Raw genomic sequence first — 22,321 nt, forward strand, 5'->3', positions numbered from 1 at the left:
TAATGCTCATTGGGAAAATGTGACAAGTTAGTATTATATCCATAAAGTCTTCTATAGTAATAGCTATTGTGACAAAACAAAACACCGTCGTAGTAGAATTTTCTATTTAGTCTTAAGAAGCAACTAATATGAATACAAAATTTCAAATACTTCTAACACACGTATAACGTATTAATTTAAATCAATGTAAAATTAATTAAATAATTATGAAATTATTTAAATATAAAGTTAATATATTTATTGTTCTGTGGGCCAGTTAGTAAATGCAAAATGCAGTCAAGTGAAAAGTTTATAATTAGGGTAAATTTTGATTTATAAGTTTATACAAGTTATTGTGTGAAGGATGATTAACACAAACCAGCGTGAGCGCCCACATACATACTTTATAAACCTGCTTAAATATTAAACTTGACCATTAAAGGTACCAACTGGTATTAAAAAAATAAATAGTCCATAAAATGTTAACCATAGATATAACCTGTGTGTTCAGTGCAGTTAAGACCACAGATTAGTGGTTTTATAACCGTACAATAACGGACATAAAGGATCTCTCTGTGTTAAGTAATATTAGCTTGAGAAACTTTCCCTCCCCAGCCACTTGCACAAAGTAATTGAATCTCTCTCAGGGGCAAGCTTATTTATTGTAAACACAAACTCAATTGGGATCCTGTGTTCCAGATAATGGATTACTTCCTTCAAAATAAAAAAAGAACAACTATTAATAAAGAAATGAAATTATATTAAAAAAGCACGAACAAGGTACTTGCAAAGCTTATGTATGTACGATATGTGCAAGCAGAGTTATGATAAAATATTAATTTATATTTATTTCTAGTAGTATTATTATATCAATTAGGTAATTAAAATATTATTTTTAACTCAATTTTTCACTATTAAGCACTTCAATTTCCAAAAAAAACAAACTAAATTGGTCATTACGTAATCGTAAAAGGTTTTTACTTTAAGGCGTATTATATTTCACTGAGATTAAGACATTAATTACTGAAATATCTAGCAACAGCTACATGGTGGCTTTGTGGGTTTTATTTTATATCCCACTCTCAATGCATTTTACATTTCCTGGCTTTTACGATATTTATGCACTTTTGGCTGCTTATTTTTATTAACAGGGAGTCATTTTTGTAATCAAGCGTCGTAGTTTATTGAAAAAATCCAGCTGCTTACAACAGCTACTTCCGTAAATTAGTGTAACGAATCATATCTTCCTATTTAATGATGATTATAAATTAATGGTTGATGGTTTCTCTGTGGTTTACGCAAACACTGATCGAAGTTTCAGTCATATATGTTAACTGATCTTATCTGAGAACTGGTGGTACTGAATATACAGTAGAAGTGACAGGTTATTGTCAGAACTTAGTTGGAACACCAAGCTCATGTGAAAATAGTGCACCAGGTGGCTCGAGAGTGTGCAGGTATCTAACAGAATAATATATACCATTCTCTACTGCAGCCATATAATTCTTGGATCTATACCTCATAATCTTTGTTACAAGCTCCCCTAACAGAGCATATTGCTTTTGCAGTTGACATAATCTTTCTGGATAAGATAACTCTGTCCATAGTTCATACACCGCAAATAATGAATCCTCGACAATATCGTAAGGGTTACAACTAATTCTTCATTTCTCTTTGTATTTAAAACACCAATATCGAGCAAGAACAAAAAATGCGTATTTTAAAGTATTTTTAATTATACATGTTTAAGCGTTTTTTACACTTAACAAGAATTAAGGGGATAAGCGAGATGACCTAAGATAGGCTTTTATCTTGCCATCACGTGTTTCTTGTAAATAAAGCGCGGCATGAGGGCACTTGGTTCCAAGCACGTCAATCTAAGTTTAATGCTCACGTAAAGCATTTCAAGTTGCACGAGAAGCAATGTTTCAGAAAGAAATCTATACATCACAATTCCACTCATAAGAGAAACAAGACTACTTTATTGTCCTAGAGTAATTTTAGAAAGTCTCTTAAGCTTCCTAAACGAGCTTGTCTTTAAAACGAAATATTAAACCAAATGTATCATTAACATAGTTAGGTAAAACGCAAGGTCGGTCCATTACACTCGGGTTCTATTTGATTACTCGCAATGGACATTTGTAACTATTTTGTATGTTTCATTTGTTTGCTATCTTCATATTTAGTTTTTACTATTCACATCGACTGTGTTATCTATTCCTTTCTCTATAATATCAATTATATAGATTACACAGTGTTATATTACTATTATTAGTTCATTTATTAATTTTGTAACATTTATTTAGCATTTATTTATTGTCATTATTAAAAATAGTGTTTTATTAACTTATCTAACCTTTAATTAAATTCAGTTTTTAAAATATTATCCATTTCTGGTCTATGAGTTTGCCAATCTGTTTTAAAAGCGGGGAGATTTCGTTTTAGATTTATTACCAAGGGATATTTTGAGCTTCTTATGCTAACTGAAGTCTCAGTCGCGTCATATATGTAGGCTGGGTTTGATAGACTTCAAACTACGCTACGATACAAAAGATTATTAACTACGATATTTGAAGTATCACCAGACAAAATAACAAAGTCGTGATAAGTCAGTAAAAGGAACAGGCCGTTTTATTTCTCCACGTATATTGTCTCACAACATAAGAGTGGTGGTGCTCTGTCTTGATTGAAAACTATTAAGGTGAAAAATAGTTTGTAGTTCAGGGTGTATGTTATTTTAGAGCAGAGCTAGATAAGATGGTATATTTAAACTGACATCAGTAAAGAACAGGCGGACAATTTGATTTCGTGTAATACCTGCGCAAACTTTCATTTTCTTGGGTGTCTAATGCAGGTCGGTGTTGTCATAGTATTTGCAGTTCTATTTATTAAAACGTCCATTTAAAAAGAATATTATCTCTTCCTCTGAATATTATCTCTTCTTTCCATTCAATGCAAAACCATACTGAATAAACTATTTGATTTAGATCAATTGTTTCATTGAAATATCGAAAAATTTTAAAAAGTCATAAAAAGCATGATATTGATTTTAATATTGTCGAGTTCGAGATTGTAAGGAAAAGGATCATCACTAGCATCTTCACATGATCTTACATTTCCCTCTATAACCACGCATGAGTTATTCCTTCCCGCTCACTAAGCGATATTATCAAATTAAGATGACTAATAATAAGGTTAAAACTTCTAGAAGTGAAACCACCAACAACACACTAACCACCGAAACTAAAAAGCAACTACTGATATCAGTAAAACAGATAAGATCTGTTGGGTTGAAGTCCATTTCATGAGAATATCAAAAACCACTCCTTATTTTAACAGTTTGTATCCATGGTTTTTTTAGTAGAGTTCATTTCTTTGAATAACCAGAAAATACCAGGAATTCTTAAAGTATATCGGCTCTATTTGCAACACTTCAATAATAGATCATTTCTTTTCTTGTTGAACACTCAATTAAATAAATAAAACAAACTTTTGACTGCCTTAATCTTAGTTAGAACCTTTTTAGATTTGGTTTGGGGCGTTGTGTCATACTAACAAAGTACTTTAATTTGATGTACAACTCAACTTATGATCACAATTTATATATTTTTTAAGGCTTTCTGTGAGAGACGTCCCTTGATGTGATTAAAACCAGAAGGTATAATATTGATAAACTCAAGTGGTATACTCTTATATTTACCTGTTATAGTTCGAGGGGAGAGGTGTTATTAAAGGAGTTTAAATTAAGGTATTGGGTTGGATATTAGGAAATGAATTAATACTTGACTGGTTTTGTGTCTAGTTTAATAATACTTCTTGTCTTTCGTTTTGACTGGGATATGGTTATAGACAATATCTCTAATTTTGATCATATAGTGTTCTGAAACTCCCATATTTCATTACATAATTAAATAAAATATAACAATTTAAAACTTTGACTTCTCCCTCTTATTATATTGAGTACCTGTATAACTTAAATGTTGCCAAGTTTACTAGGTATCTTCCATACAAATAAGGTTTAGCATTGGAAGAAAACTTTATAATTCACATGAAATAATCCAAAGCCAATATAAACTTGTAGACTGCTTCAAATATATTCCACCGACATCTGACCAAAGGGCTTTATGACTCACAAAGTGAAACGCGTTGTAACTTGTGCACATAAGATCATTTATTTATTATTCACTAGTATTATTAATAGTAGTACCTTCACGTTAACTCCATTGATAAACGATATTTTACTCAGTTAACTAAATCAAGCATCTAAGTAAACTTTTATCTTTTAAAAGATCCTCGGGACCATTAATTCTCAGAAGCAGGGGTGACATGAAGAAGAGAGTACATTTGTTCTCCTTCTGTTGTGTTGGCGATAAACACACTAGACATTCCCAGTAGGGCCTGTTTTCTGTCTACGTTCTTGTCTAACTTGTCTCTTCTTCCCAATCTTTAGATATTTAGAATATTTATAGGTTTTATACAAAACACTCCAACAATTAACCTGTAGCTTTACTGACTGATTCACATATTCATAAACCCTTATTACTTCTGAAGAATTCATGAAAACAAATTGATAAATTAACGACACAGAACCGAATGCTTTGTTTCACGTAATAGTTAAGAACTGAGTAAGAGTAGGAATTGAACGTTATACATTTTATTAGTTAATATAAATGGAAACAAATACTAATGTAATCAGATTGTCCTTAGTCCATTTCTTATTAAAATTAATTGATCTTGAGAGTGCCAGAAATTAACTGTGAGAATAATGCTCATATTTCCATTCATTCGGGTTTTATTAGACTGAACACAACATTATATTGAGAATTCAAAAACTGCTTTGAAGTGCCCCTTAAGTAATTTATGGGGACTTATTTACATATTATGTCATTTAAAAAGCCCCCTCCCCTATTTTTGCTAATATTGTAACCAAGTTATAAAATGCAAAGATGATGTTTTTGAAAATGCCTACGTCAACGGGACCTATTTACTGACGTCTTAAAAACGTAAAGGGGTATCCCCCGAGTGGTAAGTATTTATCTATAGAAATAGAAAATAACCAATATTTTGCCATGTGGTACAATTAAGACACGTTTTGCTTGTTCGTTTGCAGGTGTTATTAATTAAAATTTTATTTCATATAATGGCAGATTCCATAATTATTATTTAAGCACCGGTAGCAAACCAAAAGTGAAAACTACTTACTACTGCAATCAATTTAGGGGAAGAGGCATTATTAACGTATATTAAAAATGTTTTGACACAGAAAAATATAAAACATGTTAATGTCTCCTTTTGAATGTTAATGGAAATACGTCTTGCCATTTTTTGTGGGAGGTGTGTAAGGGATAAGAAAATACTGACCTTACAGGTGCCTATTACACTACTGTTTGTTGGTGTTTGTAGTAGTTGACCTTTTTTAAAGTGGATCACACATTTTGAACCTATCAAATTTAGTTGTTATGCCTCATTTTTAAGGAATGCATTGTGATACAGGCCACTGTTTTATGCCCATAGGACTTTTCTATTTAAATACCAAAATAGTTGAGTTAGGGGCACGCCCCTTCCGAAAGGTATCCGTTCATAACGTTAAATGAGTGAATTAATTATTAATTTAACTCATTTTTAAAGGAGGCCACATTGATATGTATATCTTTTAAAGTATGTAATAAACAAAAAGCGGTTTCAAATAGAACTACATAATGACCTACGCACTTAATGAAAAATATCGTGTTAAAACATACATGGCACTTAACACATAGATAAGAATTGTACCTAATCCCAAGCTTATCTCACATTTATAGATACCCATTTGCAAATAACGCCATAACATTTAGTAGTTCCTTCAGTAATAATACTTAGGGTGATGTTTAAATTATAAACTTTAGAAAATAAACCTATATGAGTCATAATTTTATCTAGAATAACGCCTTGTGTTTAGAGCCATACACCACTCGTCAAATACACCCATAGTGTGCAATATATCTTTTACTTTCCAATGCAGTATAGTGGGAAATCGCCGTAAACCACATTCATTATAATTTAAGATTTGACATTTTCCTTTATTTAATAAATATTGTCTGCCTATGTTAACTTTTATAAATATTCTTCACGCTCATTTCTTGCATAAGGAATATCCGTAAAAGAATTAGGCTATTACAGATGTAGTATATGAAACGTTTATACTAACAACAACATAACAAGAGGTTTCATGCTACTACAACTTAGTTAGTACCAAATAAATAAGATTTTTTGGCTATATAGTGGATTTTAATATAGATTTTCTTAATGTCGGCGCAAGTTTCAAGATTTAATTAAATTTTGTACATAATAAAACAATAAAAAGGATAATAGAACCAAGAAACCGTTGTTTTTTTATCCTGATTAAAACAACGGATTTGTCTTTGATATCATATATGTTTTATTTTTCAATACTGGAACAGAGTTAATAAAGAGATTTCTGTTGTAATACGTTGCGGACATTACTCGTTCCTACAGGTTGGTAGCCTACATGCAGTAAGGTAAACATGAACAAAATTATTATAATGCCGGTGTGTTATTTTTTGTAGGTCATAAATTTGTAATTTGTTAGTAAATTTCCGGTTTTAAGAATTGCATCTATAAACAATAATTCATTTGTTTACAAATTATAATATCTATAATTATTACTAATATTACTATATTTATTTGTATATAGCAAGTAACACTAGTTCTTAAAAAGTTACTGCTACTAAAATGTATTAATAATGAGAAAGAATTTTTATTTAAATGAACACAAAAGCCACACAGCACACGCCACTGTAATGCAAGGCTTTGTTTAGAAAACGGAACCAAGCATCTCCTGAGTCAACTAAATTAATTTATTTTCCTTTTCTCCGCGTAAAATTAATTTCATTGTGTTCTTAACAACATTTATTCACATATATGAGGCATGCATCTAAATAATTTAAATTAACAAATGAAGGTTGTACATTTTTATGGTATTACCTGTATAGGAAGCTGAATGATCTATTCAATTTATAGTTTATTCTAATCAGTTAATTTTATATATTACTTGCATTTAAATGATGAATAGAATTCAATTCTTAATTAGAAACCCACAGTGAATAATAAATGCCTGCACTTGCGTTATCAGCTACATTTGTGTAATGAGTTAAAACATGAGTAACATACAGTAAAATAACAGTCATTGAACAAGTCATTGAACAGTCATTGACTATCACTAAGTTAAATTAATTTTCTAACGGATTTACCAACCAGCTCTTACAATCCGCATACTATTAGCCTTAAATAAACAAACTCGTTTTTTTGGCCCAGCTGCAGTCTGTGATATTGTCTAAGACGTTGAACTTGGTAAGGTAGCATGGTAGAGATGGACGATGTTCAAATTTTGACCATGACTCCAGGTCATAAGGATGAGCCGTATCAGAGATGAAGACATTTTAACTTTGCTTTATCTCTGTTGTTATAAGTACTATAATATGTATAAAACAACTAGTGTACATTACATAACTTTGAATGATATTACAATGTGAAAAAATGTATAATAGTCATCTACGCTTTTAGATCTTTATTGTAAAAATTTTGGTTATATACAAAGCAACTCACATATAAAGAAAAACTTAAGGTAGTATATCTTCTTCTGCATTGCTATAATTGTATTACTCAATTATAATTGTATAATTGTATAGTTTGTATTTGTTGCATTTTGGGTTTTTTTACAAAACAAACCACTATTAGTCGCGTTTTGGGTAACTAGTAGTTCTTCTGAATTCATTTAACCACTTTTTTCTGTTTAGTAAATAACAGATTTTTCTAATGAGATGTAAGGTCCCTGTGACACATATTAATTTAAAACAAAGACAAAAAGAAAGCCTAAAGAATTTGGTAAGAATTATTAAGATTTTCGGTCTTAATAAAGAGAAAATTAATGTAATAACATTCAATCATACAATAAGAGTAAACCCAATTACGAGTAAAATATACAATCATATTTATTTCCATAGTCCAAACCAAATTTATTGTAATATATGAATGATTACTGTATTATAAATTACGTAATGAACATCATGTAATAAGCGGTTGGTGAGCCGGCAAACATGTTATAACATGCTTATTCTAAGATTCTAACTGTTCTTCTCATATTCTACCGCAGATTTAAATTGCCTATCTAATTTACCACAAATTTTATTTTTAAGCACAATAAGTTCTTCCTCTGTAGAATAAAACATCGGTACGTATCCTATGGTTTGGTACCATGCTGGTTTATGCTCTCCATATTTTCTGATTGTTATGCAGTTCAAGATTCAGACTCCTGTCTTCGGTAAATGGCGGACGATTTTTTATTTGTTTTAGAATCTACTCAATTTTAGATTTTTTGCAATGTTATAATCGCTCAGCTTCTATATAAACTTCTCTCTCCCGTATACGGTGACTAATGAATGAACTACTTGGTCTGTGTGATGTTATCAGGTCAAACTACAACCACAGTAAAGAAGCTATCATTGACAGTAGTAACAACAGTACAAACAATACTTTTAAACTGAATGGCAGTAAAAACGTTATGTTAACAACGGAATATGAATGGGTCAGTACTCTTATAACTTAATAATCTGACTACCAACAACTAAAAACGAACATAAAACTATATAGAGGTTATATTTAACGTAAAAGCAAACAATATACTTGCTTATTTACAAAACAGAACAAATGATGCAACTATAGTACGTAGTCTTTTCATGGCACTATTCTATCCTTCCGTTTTCGCATGTAAATGAGCCCATTTTAAACTGTATCAAATGTAAACTAGTATTAAACAGACTCAGACTAATTCTAGTTTATAATATAGTTATATTCTAAAATTGATCTAATAAAAATTGCTCTGTTAATGGATGTTTTTTATTACATTTCAAAATATTTAATAATTTGTACACAATATTTCGTCACGTGACAAAAACTATAATTGAGATATTTAACAAAGTTTCTACTAGGTCATATGTTAATATTTCTTATGCTTTTATTCAGTTTGTTTTTATTGATGTATTTATTTTTTAGATTTTCTAGTTTCAATCTTGGTTAACCATAAGGTAAATGTAAAAATGTTAACCAAACTCAGCCAAAACAATTCCACTATTGGAGGTGTGGGAACTTTGCAAGATAGAGTAATCTAATCTTTCTTCTCATATATAAACTAACAAGATATCATTGAAATGAAAGCATGATAGTGTTGACATATTAAATTTGAAAATGGTATTGGAGCCAGGACTTTAGTGATACTACTAATGTACTTAGTTTAATTTTTTTTTTTATTTCAGAAGTTGTTAAAGGTAAGAAATTTCTATGTTTACCTTATAATTGTTCATGCTATCTCAAATCAAGAGAAAAATTAATATTATATTATCATATCACAATTTAATTATGGCGAACGGTTAAAGCTATAACATGTGATAATACTATGAGAATATGGGAAAAATAATAAAAGTTCATAAGTTGTATTACAAACATTTCGACACCTTAAACATAAAGGAATAATAAATACAAATAATATAGTCAAAAGCGCTTAAGAAAAAACTGTTGTGACAAAACGTAAAATGAGCATTGCTTACATGTTCATGGCATCATTAACAATGGATAACAACAGTTAAAACCTTACATCAACATTATTTCCTGACCGATTCTTGTGTGTTAGGTGTCAAAATGTTTGTTACTGTATCTATGAACTGTTCCAATTTGTTGTAACTTTATTAGAGTTATTAGTTTTTAGGTTATTACTCTTTTAAGATTCACCCATTCGCTATGTCCAAACGTGATATATATTATAATATGGTTTTTCTTTTTCAGAATGCAAAATCAGTAGTCGTGCCAAACTGAAGTATTTATCTTTACTGGTTTCTGAAGGACACAATAACATACAACATAGTATAGAACTTTGAATATGTATGATGTAGGTGAATATATGCTCTATAATAATCACTTGAGCCTATTGGATCTGAGTTAGACTATTTCTCCACAGAGGAGAGGTTTCAAACTTACAGGTTATTAAATTTCTAGATGTATATTATTGTTTCTTTCATAAATACACTTATATACTTATTTATTAGCATATACATTTATGTGTAAGAATTTATGATATTATTATGGTATGTGTTGTTGGCATACAATTGTTCAGTTACATATTGTATAAATAATAAACTAAATAAACACTTAATAATAATAATAGTAATTACAAAATGTACTATATTTAGTATGTTATTTTGATTGTGCATTGTTTTGATTGTAGCTGGTGGTGTATGCTTTAGTGTAGGTAAATAATAATAGTGTAATCAATTATTTTTATAAACTAGGAGAAAATGTTTGTTTTTAATATAGGCTAATGTACTGCAACCGAGTAAATTATGTTGAAAATCTGACATTATAGGTCTAAAAATGTTTTATTCGTGCTTACTGCAATTGACAATATACAAATCATATAATATGTTGTGCAAATAAAGATTGTTTGGCTGTAAAAACAAAACTGTGAACTATTAGCCGTGTTAGCAATCGTATGGACATTGTTCCGAATGCCATAGAAGGGGTAAATCGAATCTTTAGAGGTTTATCTGATCCAACCTTGCTGTTAAATTTTTGCATGGAAATAATCAAAACCAAACTAAATTTATAAACAATGTAAGTTAGTGACAAATTTCAAAATCAAAATTTGTATACAAACATTATGGGCCTAGAAGCATTCTGTACTGTGTCATTTTAAGGCAAGAGAACAAAGTGGAATAAGAAGATCTGATTAAATTAGTGATTACACAAATAAAATAATGTTGTGATTCTAGAATCAAGAAACCTGTTGTGGAGGAAATAAAGAAAGCCGCTATAAATTAACAGCATCAAAAATGCATTTAAAAACCTATATTAGCATGAGTAAGATGCTGATAACTCTTCTTATGGTTCTTAGTGTATACAATATTTAAATGTGTTACCTCAATAGTATTGTTTTTGTAGGTTTTGGTCCACATGTCATAGGAACAATTCAAGATATTTTGATTATTTTCATACATTTTATTTACATTAATATAAGCAACATTTTAATCACAGAAAATCTGTGTGTTAGTATAGTATTTAAAAAAAAATTATATATAATACACCTAAAAAGTGATATTATTGGATCGCCAACTTTTTATTAAAGACAGTTAGGTGGAATCCCACGTGCATGCTAAAGTGCAAAGAAAATATAAAGGGTGAGCACTGTATCCCTTAACTCCACAGAGAGTCCAAAGATTAATATTTTATTACTTTAGTAGAAAGTTGCCTAATCAATAATAATTATAGCTTGGTGATGTCATTTTGCATGTGAGTATGGCTCTTTCACTCAGCCTTCCAAGATTATCTGCTACACGCGCTTAAATTTGATAAAATTTTGTATTTAATCTGTTTGATCCTATGAGAATGCACATAGATTGATTGGCATTTTTATTTACCATTTTTTCAATACGTTACCAACTCCAATTTGAAGAAAACTAAGTTTGAAAACTACTCTGCACCCAAGTTTGCCTTTGTAAAGTGAACCATCCTGTTGTCTCACAAGAGTGTGACTTGGATTTAAGGCACAGGTGGTATGACTTAAATTTATTGTGGTAACAACTTTACACTATACAAACACAGTGTAAATGTCAATACTTGGTACACTTATATCAAACTTTGTAAATATAGTACTATAAATAAGGTAATATTTTTATTTATTCTGATTAAAAGTTAGAACTTAACTTAACTTTCGAGTATATTCAGGAGGTTAATCCCTATTTTTTGGGAATTTTTGGACCTAAATTACTTTTAAAAAAACACACACACACTAAAAATCGAATGAACCAATTAGAAGGAGACATTGGTCAAGGAGAAGAGCAATTTAATTTGCAATCTTGTTTCTTACATTCATTAATAATATAATGTTGTGGATTAATTTTCCTTAATATATACAGTATATGAACAAATTTCATGAAAATGGAAATTGTTAAAACAGTAATGCTGACTTTTTCAAATTTCCGTGATTGGTTATAAAAATATGAAAAAAAATATTTTGGCATGTCTGTTGGACTGACATAGGTAATTTCAATATTTAAGCAGTCAATGAAAAACTGAAAACATTTCCCTTTAATGTCAACTATATTAGTATAATAATTTTCAGACCTTATGTTTTATGAATGTTTGCTACAACAATAGGGTTATGCAGTATTTACTTTTACTTTTAATGTGTATGTTTCTATCAGATATTAAAGGATATTCAGCAATATTTGATATAAAACAAACAAGACATATTACTAATATTAATTATTACAAATTAGTAAAACAGCAATTTGGCATAATGCTTTAAAAATCAAGCACTAATTTGTATACTACACATAAAGGGTATGGGATAAAAAATGTGATTAAATAAAATATATATATAAATATATATATATATATGTATATAAAATAAGTGTATTTGTGTGACAACCCTTAATATTATATTTTAAACAAGTATTATTTTGTGGAAGGGTGTGTATAGGGTCCGCTTTGTTCACTATGATCAAATTGTGGTTTTCGTAAAATAGTTTATTTTAAACTTTGAGCGGGTTTTCCCTTATACCATTTTTTATCTCCCTTGGTGGTTGGACACTCATAGTAGTTTAATAGGATAGTGCAGTATTCATTTACTAAAAAGATCAGAGGTCTTGCAAACAAAATATAGAAACTCGTGGTAATTTAAATTGTTATCTCATCACATGAATATAATAAAACAGAAGTATTTAAAAATAAAATAAGCAGGTAAAGCCCTGGAATAAGTAATGAATTGCTAATAACTTCTCTACGTATTACCTACACCAAACACTATGAAACCAATAAAATCTTTGACCAAATGGTGTTTTCATTAGCTACTAAACGTACCTTTTAAGGTATTTTATAATATGTGACAATCGTCCTCATTAACTATAGTAAATATAACACTACTTAATTTGACATTTTCATAATTTTTACTTTCATTAATATGATTGAAAAGTATCATACAATTAAATTAAGTAATCAGGAAAGTTATGTTAAGTACCAATTTTGAGTCCACGAAAATTTTTCAAACAGTTGCTGCAATAAACTTATTTTATTATAAAAATGAATTTTTATAATAAAACAATTACATTGCAAGTTCAAATCATATTGGTTTTTAAAACCCACTTACACTCATAATACTATCTAAACCCATCTACACATTTAATATATTATTTTGTCCAGCCTGTAAAATAACAAGTTTGTCTGAGAGTAAAACAAAAAAAATTTTCCAGCTGTCGTATTCTACCGCATCATTTTTCTGCCACCCGTGTCCAAGTCCTAAAGATAAACCTTGTTTACACATTCCGGTAAAACTGTGTTTATGGTGAAGACCATATCTTTATGTTACATATTTCGCAGCAGGTTTATTTTGACACCAGTGTTTAAGAATTTACGTTTAGGGTTTTTAAACAAATATAGTGGCCACAAGTTTGAATATTGTTGTATGGTGATAAAGGTTTAATTACGGGATAACTTCGTCACTTCATTTGGGATGCCGAACTTGTATTAAGTTCGGCAATAACTTGACATGCCAAAAACATGGTTGTCATGCCAGACATCAGTTATTGCATACCTGAATTTAGTCAGGGATGCCAATAACCCGAGCCTGATACCGAATTCGTAGAACTCTCTGGCATTTATATAATTACTGTCTGATATTTGGATATATTTAATCATAAACTTAAATTCGAGACAATGTTTTCTTACGTTTATACTTTATTTACGTTTACGACTTATTTATATTTAAGTTTTCAACTGTTTTTGTCATCGTAATGCCAGTAAAACTTATGATCTAAACTTTTCACATTAAAATCAGTTAATGTAAGGAGTAGAGTATCGGAAAAAACAAAAATGAGAAATGAAGCGATGACAACAATATCTACTTTCAAATAAAACGGTTTACATTCTGCTTACATTACTTTAATAGATTTACCAGCGCCAGATTAAAAACCATGTCTGTTAATTTGTTAGTGTTTACTTGGGATTAAGAGTTTTAAATGTGACTACACACACTAAACATTTTTTTGTAATTGTTTTGCGTGATCTTTTTATTAAAAATTTAGTTTAAAGACAAACTATACAGAAAACTAAATAAAATACACTATACATAAACAAATCATATAGTATGACAGCAGGGAAGTAGAATACGTATCCTAAACAAATATTGATTTTATTTTGATAATAATAATCAGTTTCAATTATTTATTCAAGCTTGCTAAATATTACTTAGTATAATGTTAACGACAAACAAGGTTTTTGTCTATAACTTAAATGTTATGATATAGAATTAAACAAGCAAATTTACTAAGAACATTATACAAAAAGACGCATACATACGTAGTTTTGACGTAAAAACCGCTTAAATAAAGCGAAGAAAGAAAATAACATAACGACTGTTACCATTGAGTCCTCAAATACCATCTCGTAGTAACTCCATCTAGTAATTACATCCAGAAATAACTACTGTTACATTTAATTTTCAATGTTGAGTGCTCGCAATCAATGAACGAGTATGTTTTTACAATTATAGCATTTAACTACCAAAACATTTAATAAACAAATACACATACAGTAAACCATGTGTCTATTTAGATGCCTATTGTAATCAGAATATTAATATGTCATATTTTATCTATTTGATCATTTATGAGAGAATTTAAAAGCTGATGATCATTATTTTAAGTGTATATGCATGAGTCACTAACTAAACGTGGCTATAGTACAAAGGGTTGATTCAATGTGAATGCTGAATTAAGTTCCAGTTCACCTTCCTATTAGTCCTGGAATCACATACCTGTCACAGACTTGATTCCTGGAATACGATATTCTCCCTACCAGTGTTTAAGTCTATTGAATCGAAAACTTTATTTCGAACAGAATTTGCACCACATTGTTTATGATTTGTTGAATCACTGACGAAAGTGCATAAACACGACAAAACTACAGCCTTTGTAATCCACTCAATCTTGCAATTAAACTTTAAACCAGTCTGGCCAAACTCGACTTTTCATCTCTTTATCGTTATCAATCTTGCCGGTAATCTTTGGCCCTGAGAGCATACTTTGTACGCCCCTCAATCTCGTTTTTTGTAGTCTATCAAACTAACTAGTCTCGCCAATTTCACCTTTTCATCCTTTTACCGTTATAATTCCTGCTAATACTCTGTGTTCCAGGGAGCATATTATTGTACCTTGCACTTTACTTGGCCTTTGTGGCCTATTCAAACTAACCAGTCTGGCCAAACTTGACATTTCCTCTCTACTGTTCTTTCCTGGCAATCCTCTGTGCTCCTAGCAGCACTCTTGTACCGTATTTGTTACAGATTTAACTTTATTCTGTATGCAATGCTATACTTCACTGAGTATTAGTATTTATTGGCATTTTAAGTTACAGGTACAGATACATACATATACATATTTGTTTTAGATTCCGTAAAGTGGTGCTTAACTATAGAAGTTTAAGAGAAGATTATTTAAGTTAAAAATATTCTAATAAAGCTTTAAAGTCAATATATTTAGTTCATAATAAAAGGTAATGTTAATAACGGTAGAGAAGTTATTTTACAAATACAAATTGCTCAGTGAACGTACATTTTATATAATTTATTTCAATAATAATATATAGTATAATAAATAAATATATAGTATAAATAATAATATAGTACATACACACAATAAATATATAAATAGTTTTAATAATGTCAATGTAAAGCTAATAATATAAATTTAATAATCTAGAATGCTATAAGTATAAATTTAAAGAGGAATTACAAACAGTTATTATGTTAAATATATTTGATTTTATATACTTGAATTGGTTTTATAATAATGCTTAAGTATACATAAATACATGTATATATATTTTGGAATTCCTGTAAGATTTCCAGATCAATTCAAGTTTATAACTCATATCAACTGTGATTCTATCTTTGTATAATTTTGTACTATAGGAACATAATTTTGTAAAATTATGTTCCTTTATTCAAATGATAACATGGTCACGATCCAAGACGTATAGTTTTGTTCATTTTAGTTTTTATATCTCCCTGCAAGGTTTTTATCATATTCAAATGTATTTAATTCAATGTGTAATATTTGCGTCAAAACTTAATTCAACAATTCCAATGATACTTACATGTATTAATCAGCAGAAATTTTTCCAAAAATTAAATAACATAACTTACATGAACAATTCTTCCAAGGTAAATCCATGGACGTTCTAAAGTGAAATTCTCTTTTAAAATAAGTTTTACAATAATCGTTTATAGTAGGCAATGGGCGATAGAAGTTTTTAATATTGTACTGTAGTCTTGGAAAAAAATTGTTAAGGTACGTTATTCTCATCTGTGTTGTCCTTAAGCCACTTTTAAAATACTATAGTACAATTTCAATGAAGCCAACTAGTTTCGAGTATCGTATGTCCTAAGATTCACAGATTTATTAATAAGGTTAGTTTTACAACAGATATTAAATTTCATTTGCAATGGAATAAATGGTTTTTATTCGGCATTGGCTCAATCTATAGTCAAAATTAGTTTATAACTTTGTCTTTCCTATCTGTATTACTCTATTGATCGATCTCTGTATGATTAATTTTCAATGACTTATATGTAAAAGGATTTTAATATCACAGATTCATAAACTTTCCGAATTCTAAATTACTTTTAGAAAATCAACCACTGTTTTATAAACCATTCGTGGTCTTATTATAAAATATCTAGTTAAATTGGTCCAGACGTTCTCAAGATAGGCATTTAGCAATATTTTTATTTACTCATATTTATTTATAAGATTTGCGTGTGACGAAATGCACTATAAACGTTATATAAAATTGTATTTATGTTACATTCCGCTATTTTCGTTAAAGAAAATCATAAATATCTTTCCACACGATAAATTTACATTTTTGTCCATTTAATTTTTTTTGATAACAGTGATTTTCCTTTCTTTTAGATAGTAAAAGTTCCGGTAAAATAGGTATGGTACTAAAATGCAAGATTGCCCTGAATCAAACCTTTTCGCCCAATTTTTACCTTATTATTTGTCTCTTTCCTCTTTTCTTTCAAATCTTTACTTATTCCGCTATTTTTGTCGTTGTTATCATCTTTTCCCATAATACTAGTATAAAAAATTATCCATTAACGCTCGGAAAACTCCCATGGAGGACAGCACCATCATCTACCTCAGTGTCACCTTTATAGATATAAAGCTTTATATCAATTTTCAAACTGTATTCTTCAGTTCGTTTTAGAGATATCGTTCGGACAGACAGAAATATTTCAATCTCGAGTGACAGGCTTCCAAAAACCTCAGCCAATCAAGAATTGTTCATATTCCTTTCCACTGTTATGATTAATTGCTAAGTATATAACCATCAATCGGAAAAAGGTAGTTATTAAATGCAAAATATGTAATTGTTGTGTTTAACTTACCAGTTCAGATTTAATACTAGGGGAGATACCACTACGTATTTACTTCTACGTATTATCTTCATCACCAACAAAATATACCTGAATGATTAAAGGCTGCTGTTTGAGGTTCTGGCACTAGACATTATTATATGATATATCTTTCCCTGAACCTTAAACTTTGATATGAAATTACCTTCGTTCACCTCTCTAGCTTTAAACGACTTCATTTAGAAGCATTCATTCTACTTTCGAGCAGCAAAAATAAAATGATCTACCAATGAATACTGATGGATGAGGAGGCTATTAATGGCTTCAGCGTTGGGTTCAAGGGCTCGATTTTGCTTCTACGGTATCACTTTCCGTGGGTCTTCACCTTTCACCGCAGTGCACGGCACTAAGTTCAACAACCTTTTCAATGGAATAATCAATCTCACATTTATATTTAAAACTAGATATATATTTATCAGGCTCAATTAGTGATCCTCTTTCCTTATATCTGATTGTAGCTCCCTGATTAACTACGGATTACTTTTTATTATATGTCATACATTTCTTGTATATATCCTGGTTAAGCTTATTATATTGTTGAACAACTTTACGGTGCTCTCAGAATAGTACCAAATAGTTTTTAATTACAATTCCATACACGTGGTTTCCTAATTGAGTCTGTACCTAAATCTAGTTCTAGGTTCTTGCTTTCCCCGCAACTGATGCTACAGAAGGAACAGTCTTAACTGAGGAGCTCTGATTGAAGTTTAGTAGAGACTGTGATAAGATATAGTAAGATTCAAATTTCATAGTAATTGAAGGATTGGGTGTTTACTGAAAGTAAATAATGTTAATGGAAAGTAAATATTTCGGAGCACAAATTCAGTCCGAATTCGGCCTGTTATTGAGCTATTTCACTGTACCTTGTGCGACAAAAATGAAAACTGGCATGCACAACACCTTGAATCCTTACTACGTGATAAAAAATCAATATCCCGTTACGAGCAATATTTAAAATATCCCATTTAAATACTTTAGTTATTTTTTTAAAGAAATAATTATTAATGTAATAAAACTTTAAGAATATACCATAATAATCATGGGGAACAAACCTTTTGAAGGAAAAAATAAATTATTTTAATTTTCACCTACAAGAACTTAAATAAAAACCAAACTAGCAAAGCTTTGTTATAACCACCCGATACTGGTAGGACCTGAGAAGGGAGGAGGGAATTAAGTTCGATAAAGGTGCTATAGATTGGTTCGCAAACGGCTCTTTAATGAAGAGCAGTTCTGGGCTATGGAGTGTTATCTCCTAGAACTGCTCTTAGCGAAAGTCTGTGAGAGCATTGCCCAGTCTCCCAGGCTGAAATATACACTATTATAGCTTGAAAAGTATAGGATTGACTATGAATAATGTCGATCAACGGATAGTAAAAACTATCTGACAGCCTGACCGATCTTACGGCCCCCAACTAAGGGAATGATTTAAGACTTTATCCGTTCTAGCTTCGTTTCAGTACATCTAAGCTGAGTTACTGGTTATGCTGGCTTAGAGGCAATGAACTTGTTGACGAATCAGCACTTTCTTGCACGTTCTTAGACCTCAACCGGCTTGTGGTATTCGCAAAATATTTGCACACCTTAAAACTCGTTACTGACGATCCTAGGTGTAGACTATGTAATCAGCCGGAAGAGACTGCTAAACACATTATTTTGGACTGTGAGAGGCCTCAGATTAAGATACTTACCTCATTTGGAATCTCTAAGCTAGTTTACAATTGATAACTATGGCATCTTCTAAAGGTATTAGAACAGTAAATTTGAAAACAAGTACGGTTATTTTAGAAGTAAATATTACTTTTGCAAAAAACAGATAAAGTCCTTAAGGCGCTTTTCCAGGGAACATGTATCTAAGATGTGTGAGTGAGTATCCATTATTCCAAATTATCTCGGGGTTTATCTGGATTAACTATTTTATATTGAACAGGGTTTCGAGAGGATTTCTGTAATGTTATTATTTGTATTATTCTGGAATTTTCTTTCGTTTTCTTTTTTGTGTGTTTTGTTTGCACAGTAAAATTCTGTACTAATTAAAACTAAGACACTAACATAAATGTGTTTATAATGTCAATTTATTCATTCCTCCAATAATATCCGGCCTGTTAAGTCCAGTGCGATTTTAATATGTTCAAAATACCAGATTTGAGGGTATACAAACGAAAAGATCATTGCACACAACAAGGTTAGAAATAGAAGTTAAAACACAAAAAGTAAACACATTTGTAACAACTAACAACTCCATTATACAATAGGAATTATTTAGACTTCTCTCCTTGGGAGTATTTTGCAACAAAATACTTATTGTAATTTCTAAGAAACAAATAAAGACATAAACTTAATTGCGCTGTAATAAATAAACTTTACCTATAAATATATTAGTTTGCAAAAAAAGTTCAAAATCAATTCATACTCTGCTATTAGTGGCTATGTTGACTTTAACATACTAAAACACTTCTAACGCCCAACAATCGTTACAAATATACTAAAATATATTGTAAAATACTGGACTGAATAAATCTACGACCTGCTAAGTTATTTATTAATGAATAAACGATTAACAATTAATGAATCAATTGATTAGCTTACTGCATCATTAAAAGCTCATCGGATTAAACTGTAATTTCAGCACGGTTAATATTAGTTCCTATTCTAGTTCATTACTAGATTCGTCCTGACATTATTAAAAAGAGATTGAAAATAAATTGATTACACCTTTTCCAGCTAACAAAACCGTAGGGTAATTTAATCCTGAAAGACAATTTGCCATTCCGTTGATTATAATTATAGCCTTTACTCAATTACATTGGGCCTTACATTACATTCACTTAAAATAAATAAATTACGTAAAAACACAATTTATTAAAAATTTAGCCGAAGAAACGTCAAAACCATTCATTGACTGTTTAAAATTTAAATTAAATTTTACAGTTTATAACTATAAAAAATATGTATAACGAGATATGGAGCAACAATAGATGCTTTGTTTACAATTTACTTAACAAAATGTTTTATTCCAGAATTTTTATTTCTCATTTCAGTTGTTACAAACCCATAATTAACACGCTTTTATAAGCTTCGGTTGTATCTATGTAACGGAATCTTTGAGCATAATTTTCACCAATTTCCAGAAGTCTGAATTATTTGAAACTTTGCATACGTATCAAGGACCGATGACAATGCAATAATTTGATCATAGTTTTCCATTATCCTTATAAGGACCGCCAGGATTAATAAATTCTTTTATAGATCCTCTGTAGTGGATCGCGAGCTAGCGCGCGATCTGCGCTAACCCAGCGTTCAAGTCTCCATTCGTCTCGGTATTCTCAGTTTGCTATGTTGTTTGAACCTCACTTTTCGAAAGTGGTAAATGATGCCGAGGAGAGCGTTAATCATGATGCCTATGAAGAACAATCACACACGCGTCGTCCACTCATCACTCTGTTGAATGATAGCAAAATGGTTGTGAGAAATATTCCTGCAGTTGTCAGGGTGACATATATTATAGCAGCTTCGGATCCAGAAAACTTTTTCTACAACTCTTACTTCTTCAATATATGCCATATCGCTCGGAAACTGAATTACTTAAAGGCTTCGATAATGCAAAAGAAGCTTTCTTAGCTCGAGAAAATCGTTTAAGGGAAACAAGTAGACATATGTCGAAACATTGAGAGCGGGACCAACAGCTAGAAAATGCATTTAACCAGATATATGCATTCGAAATTTTGGTACAGTCAGAGATTATAAATCCTGAAGCTGAAGAGGAAGAGTTACCAGAGACAGAAATGAACAATTACCAATTCCAGAGCGCAACATGCTATGAATGTTGATCAAAGACAATTGTTCATTCTTATCACAGAGAGTATCAAGAACCAACTCAATGGTGACACTAAACAAGAGAAAATCTTCGTTTCTGGTGGAGCAGGAACCGGGAAAACATTCCTCTTTAATCTATTGAAAAATCAAGTGAACCGATGTTATAGTAAACCGGTGGTAAAAGTTGGTGCTCTAACTGGAGTTGCAGCACGGTTGATCGGTGGATCTACGCTACACCGTATGCTAAAACTACCAGTACAAAAAGAAGGAGGAGTTGTGAGTATGCCACTTCTTACTGGCAATTATTTGAGAGGAATGTGTCAATTATGCCAAAATGTTGAGCTTTTGTTCATAGACGAAATTTCTATGGTACTCTATGAGATGCTTTGTATGATCGACTCTCGTTTGCGACAGCTGAAAATTCCAGACGTTTGTTTTGGAGGCATAAATGTGATACTCTTTGGTGATCTGATGCAGTTATCACCTGTTCGAGGACATCAAGTTTTTAAACAACCAGAACGCATGAACCAGAACTACACATTTGTGGAGACAGTTTCGTCTGGTTGAACTTAAAAAAAATATGCGTCAACAAGGAGACACGACATAGATGTGCTTAACGCCCTTAGAGTTGGAGAAATGACGTCTAGGCATCTTGAAATCCTTCTTGAAAAGGTTTCAACAGATGCGACTAATGAATTCTCGATTGAGAGAGCATTAAGAATCTACCCAACCAATGATCAAGTTGCTAGACACAACGAAAAAGTTCTCCAGAGTTTTGAGAGTAAAGGGACAGTTATTTACACAATAAAACCACAAGACCAACTCATTGATGCTATTCGAAATCTAGGTATCAAGGACTTAGATTCTGTGATACCTAATGATATTAATAAAACCGGAGGACTTCCGAGTGTACTGAAAATATTCGTAGGAGCTAAATTGATCTTAAGGTTGAACAATGACGTGTCGAAAGGTTTAGTGAATGGCAATATGGGTTTTATCACA

At 30.7% G+C, this 22,321-nt stretch overlaps 1 protein-coding gene across 1 annotated transcript; it reads left to right on the plus strand.

The window, feature by feature from the left end:
- Window positions 1-21,322: 21,322 nt before the first annotated feature.
- LOC124369486 (ATP-dependent DNA helicase RRM3-like) lies at window positions 21,323-21,886 on the plus strand. The gene has a single exon (XM_046827499.1). The coding sequence runs from the start codon at window positions 21,323-21,325 to the stop codon at window positions 21,884-21,886; it is 564 nt and encodes a 187-aa protein (XP_046683455.1).
- The last annotated feature ends 435 nt before the right edge of the window (window positions 21,887-22,321 follow it).

This window comes from Homalodisca vitripennis, chromosome X (genome assembly GCF_021130785.1).
Source record: "Homalodisca vitripennis isolate AUS2020 chromosome X, UT_GWSS_2.1, whole genome shotgun sequence".
Classification (NCBI taxonomy): domain Eukaryota; kingdom Metazoa; phylum Arthropoda; class Insecta; order Hemiptera; family Cicadellidae; genus Homalodisca; species Homalodisca vitripennis.

Excerpts from the sequence above, each read along its gene's own strand:
- LOC124369486 (XM_046827499.1), top strand. The coding sequence starts at position 21,323 with ATGAATGTTGATCAAAGACAATTGTTCATTCTTATCACAGAGAGTATC.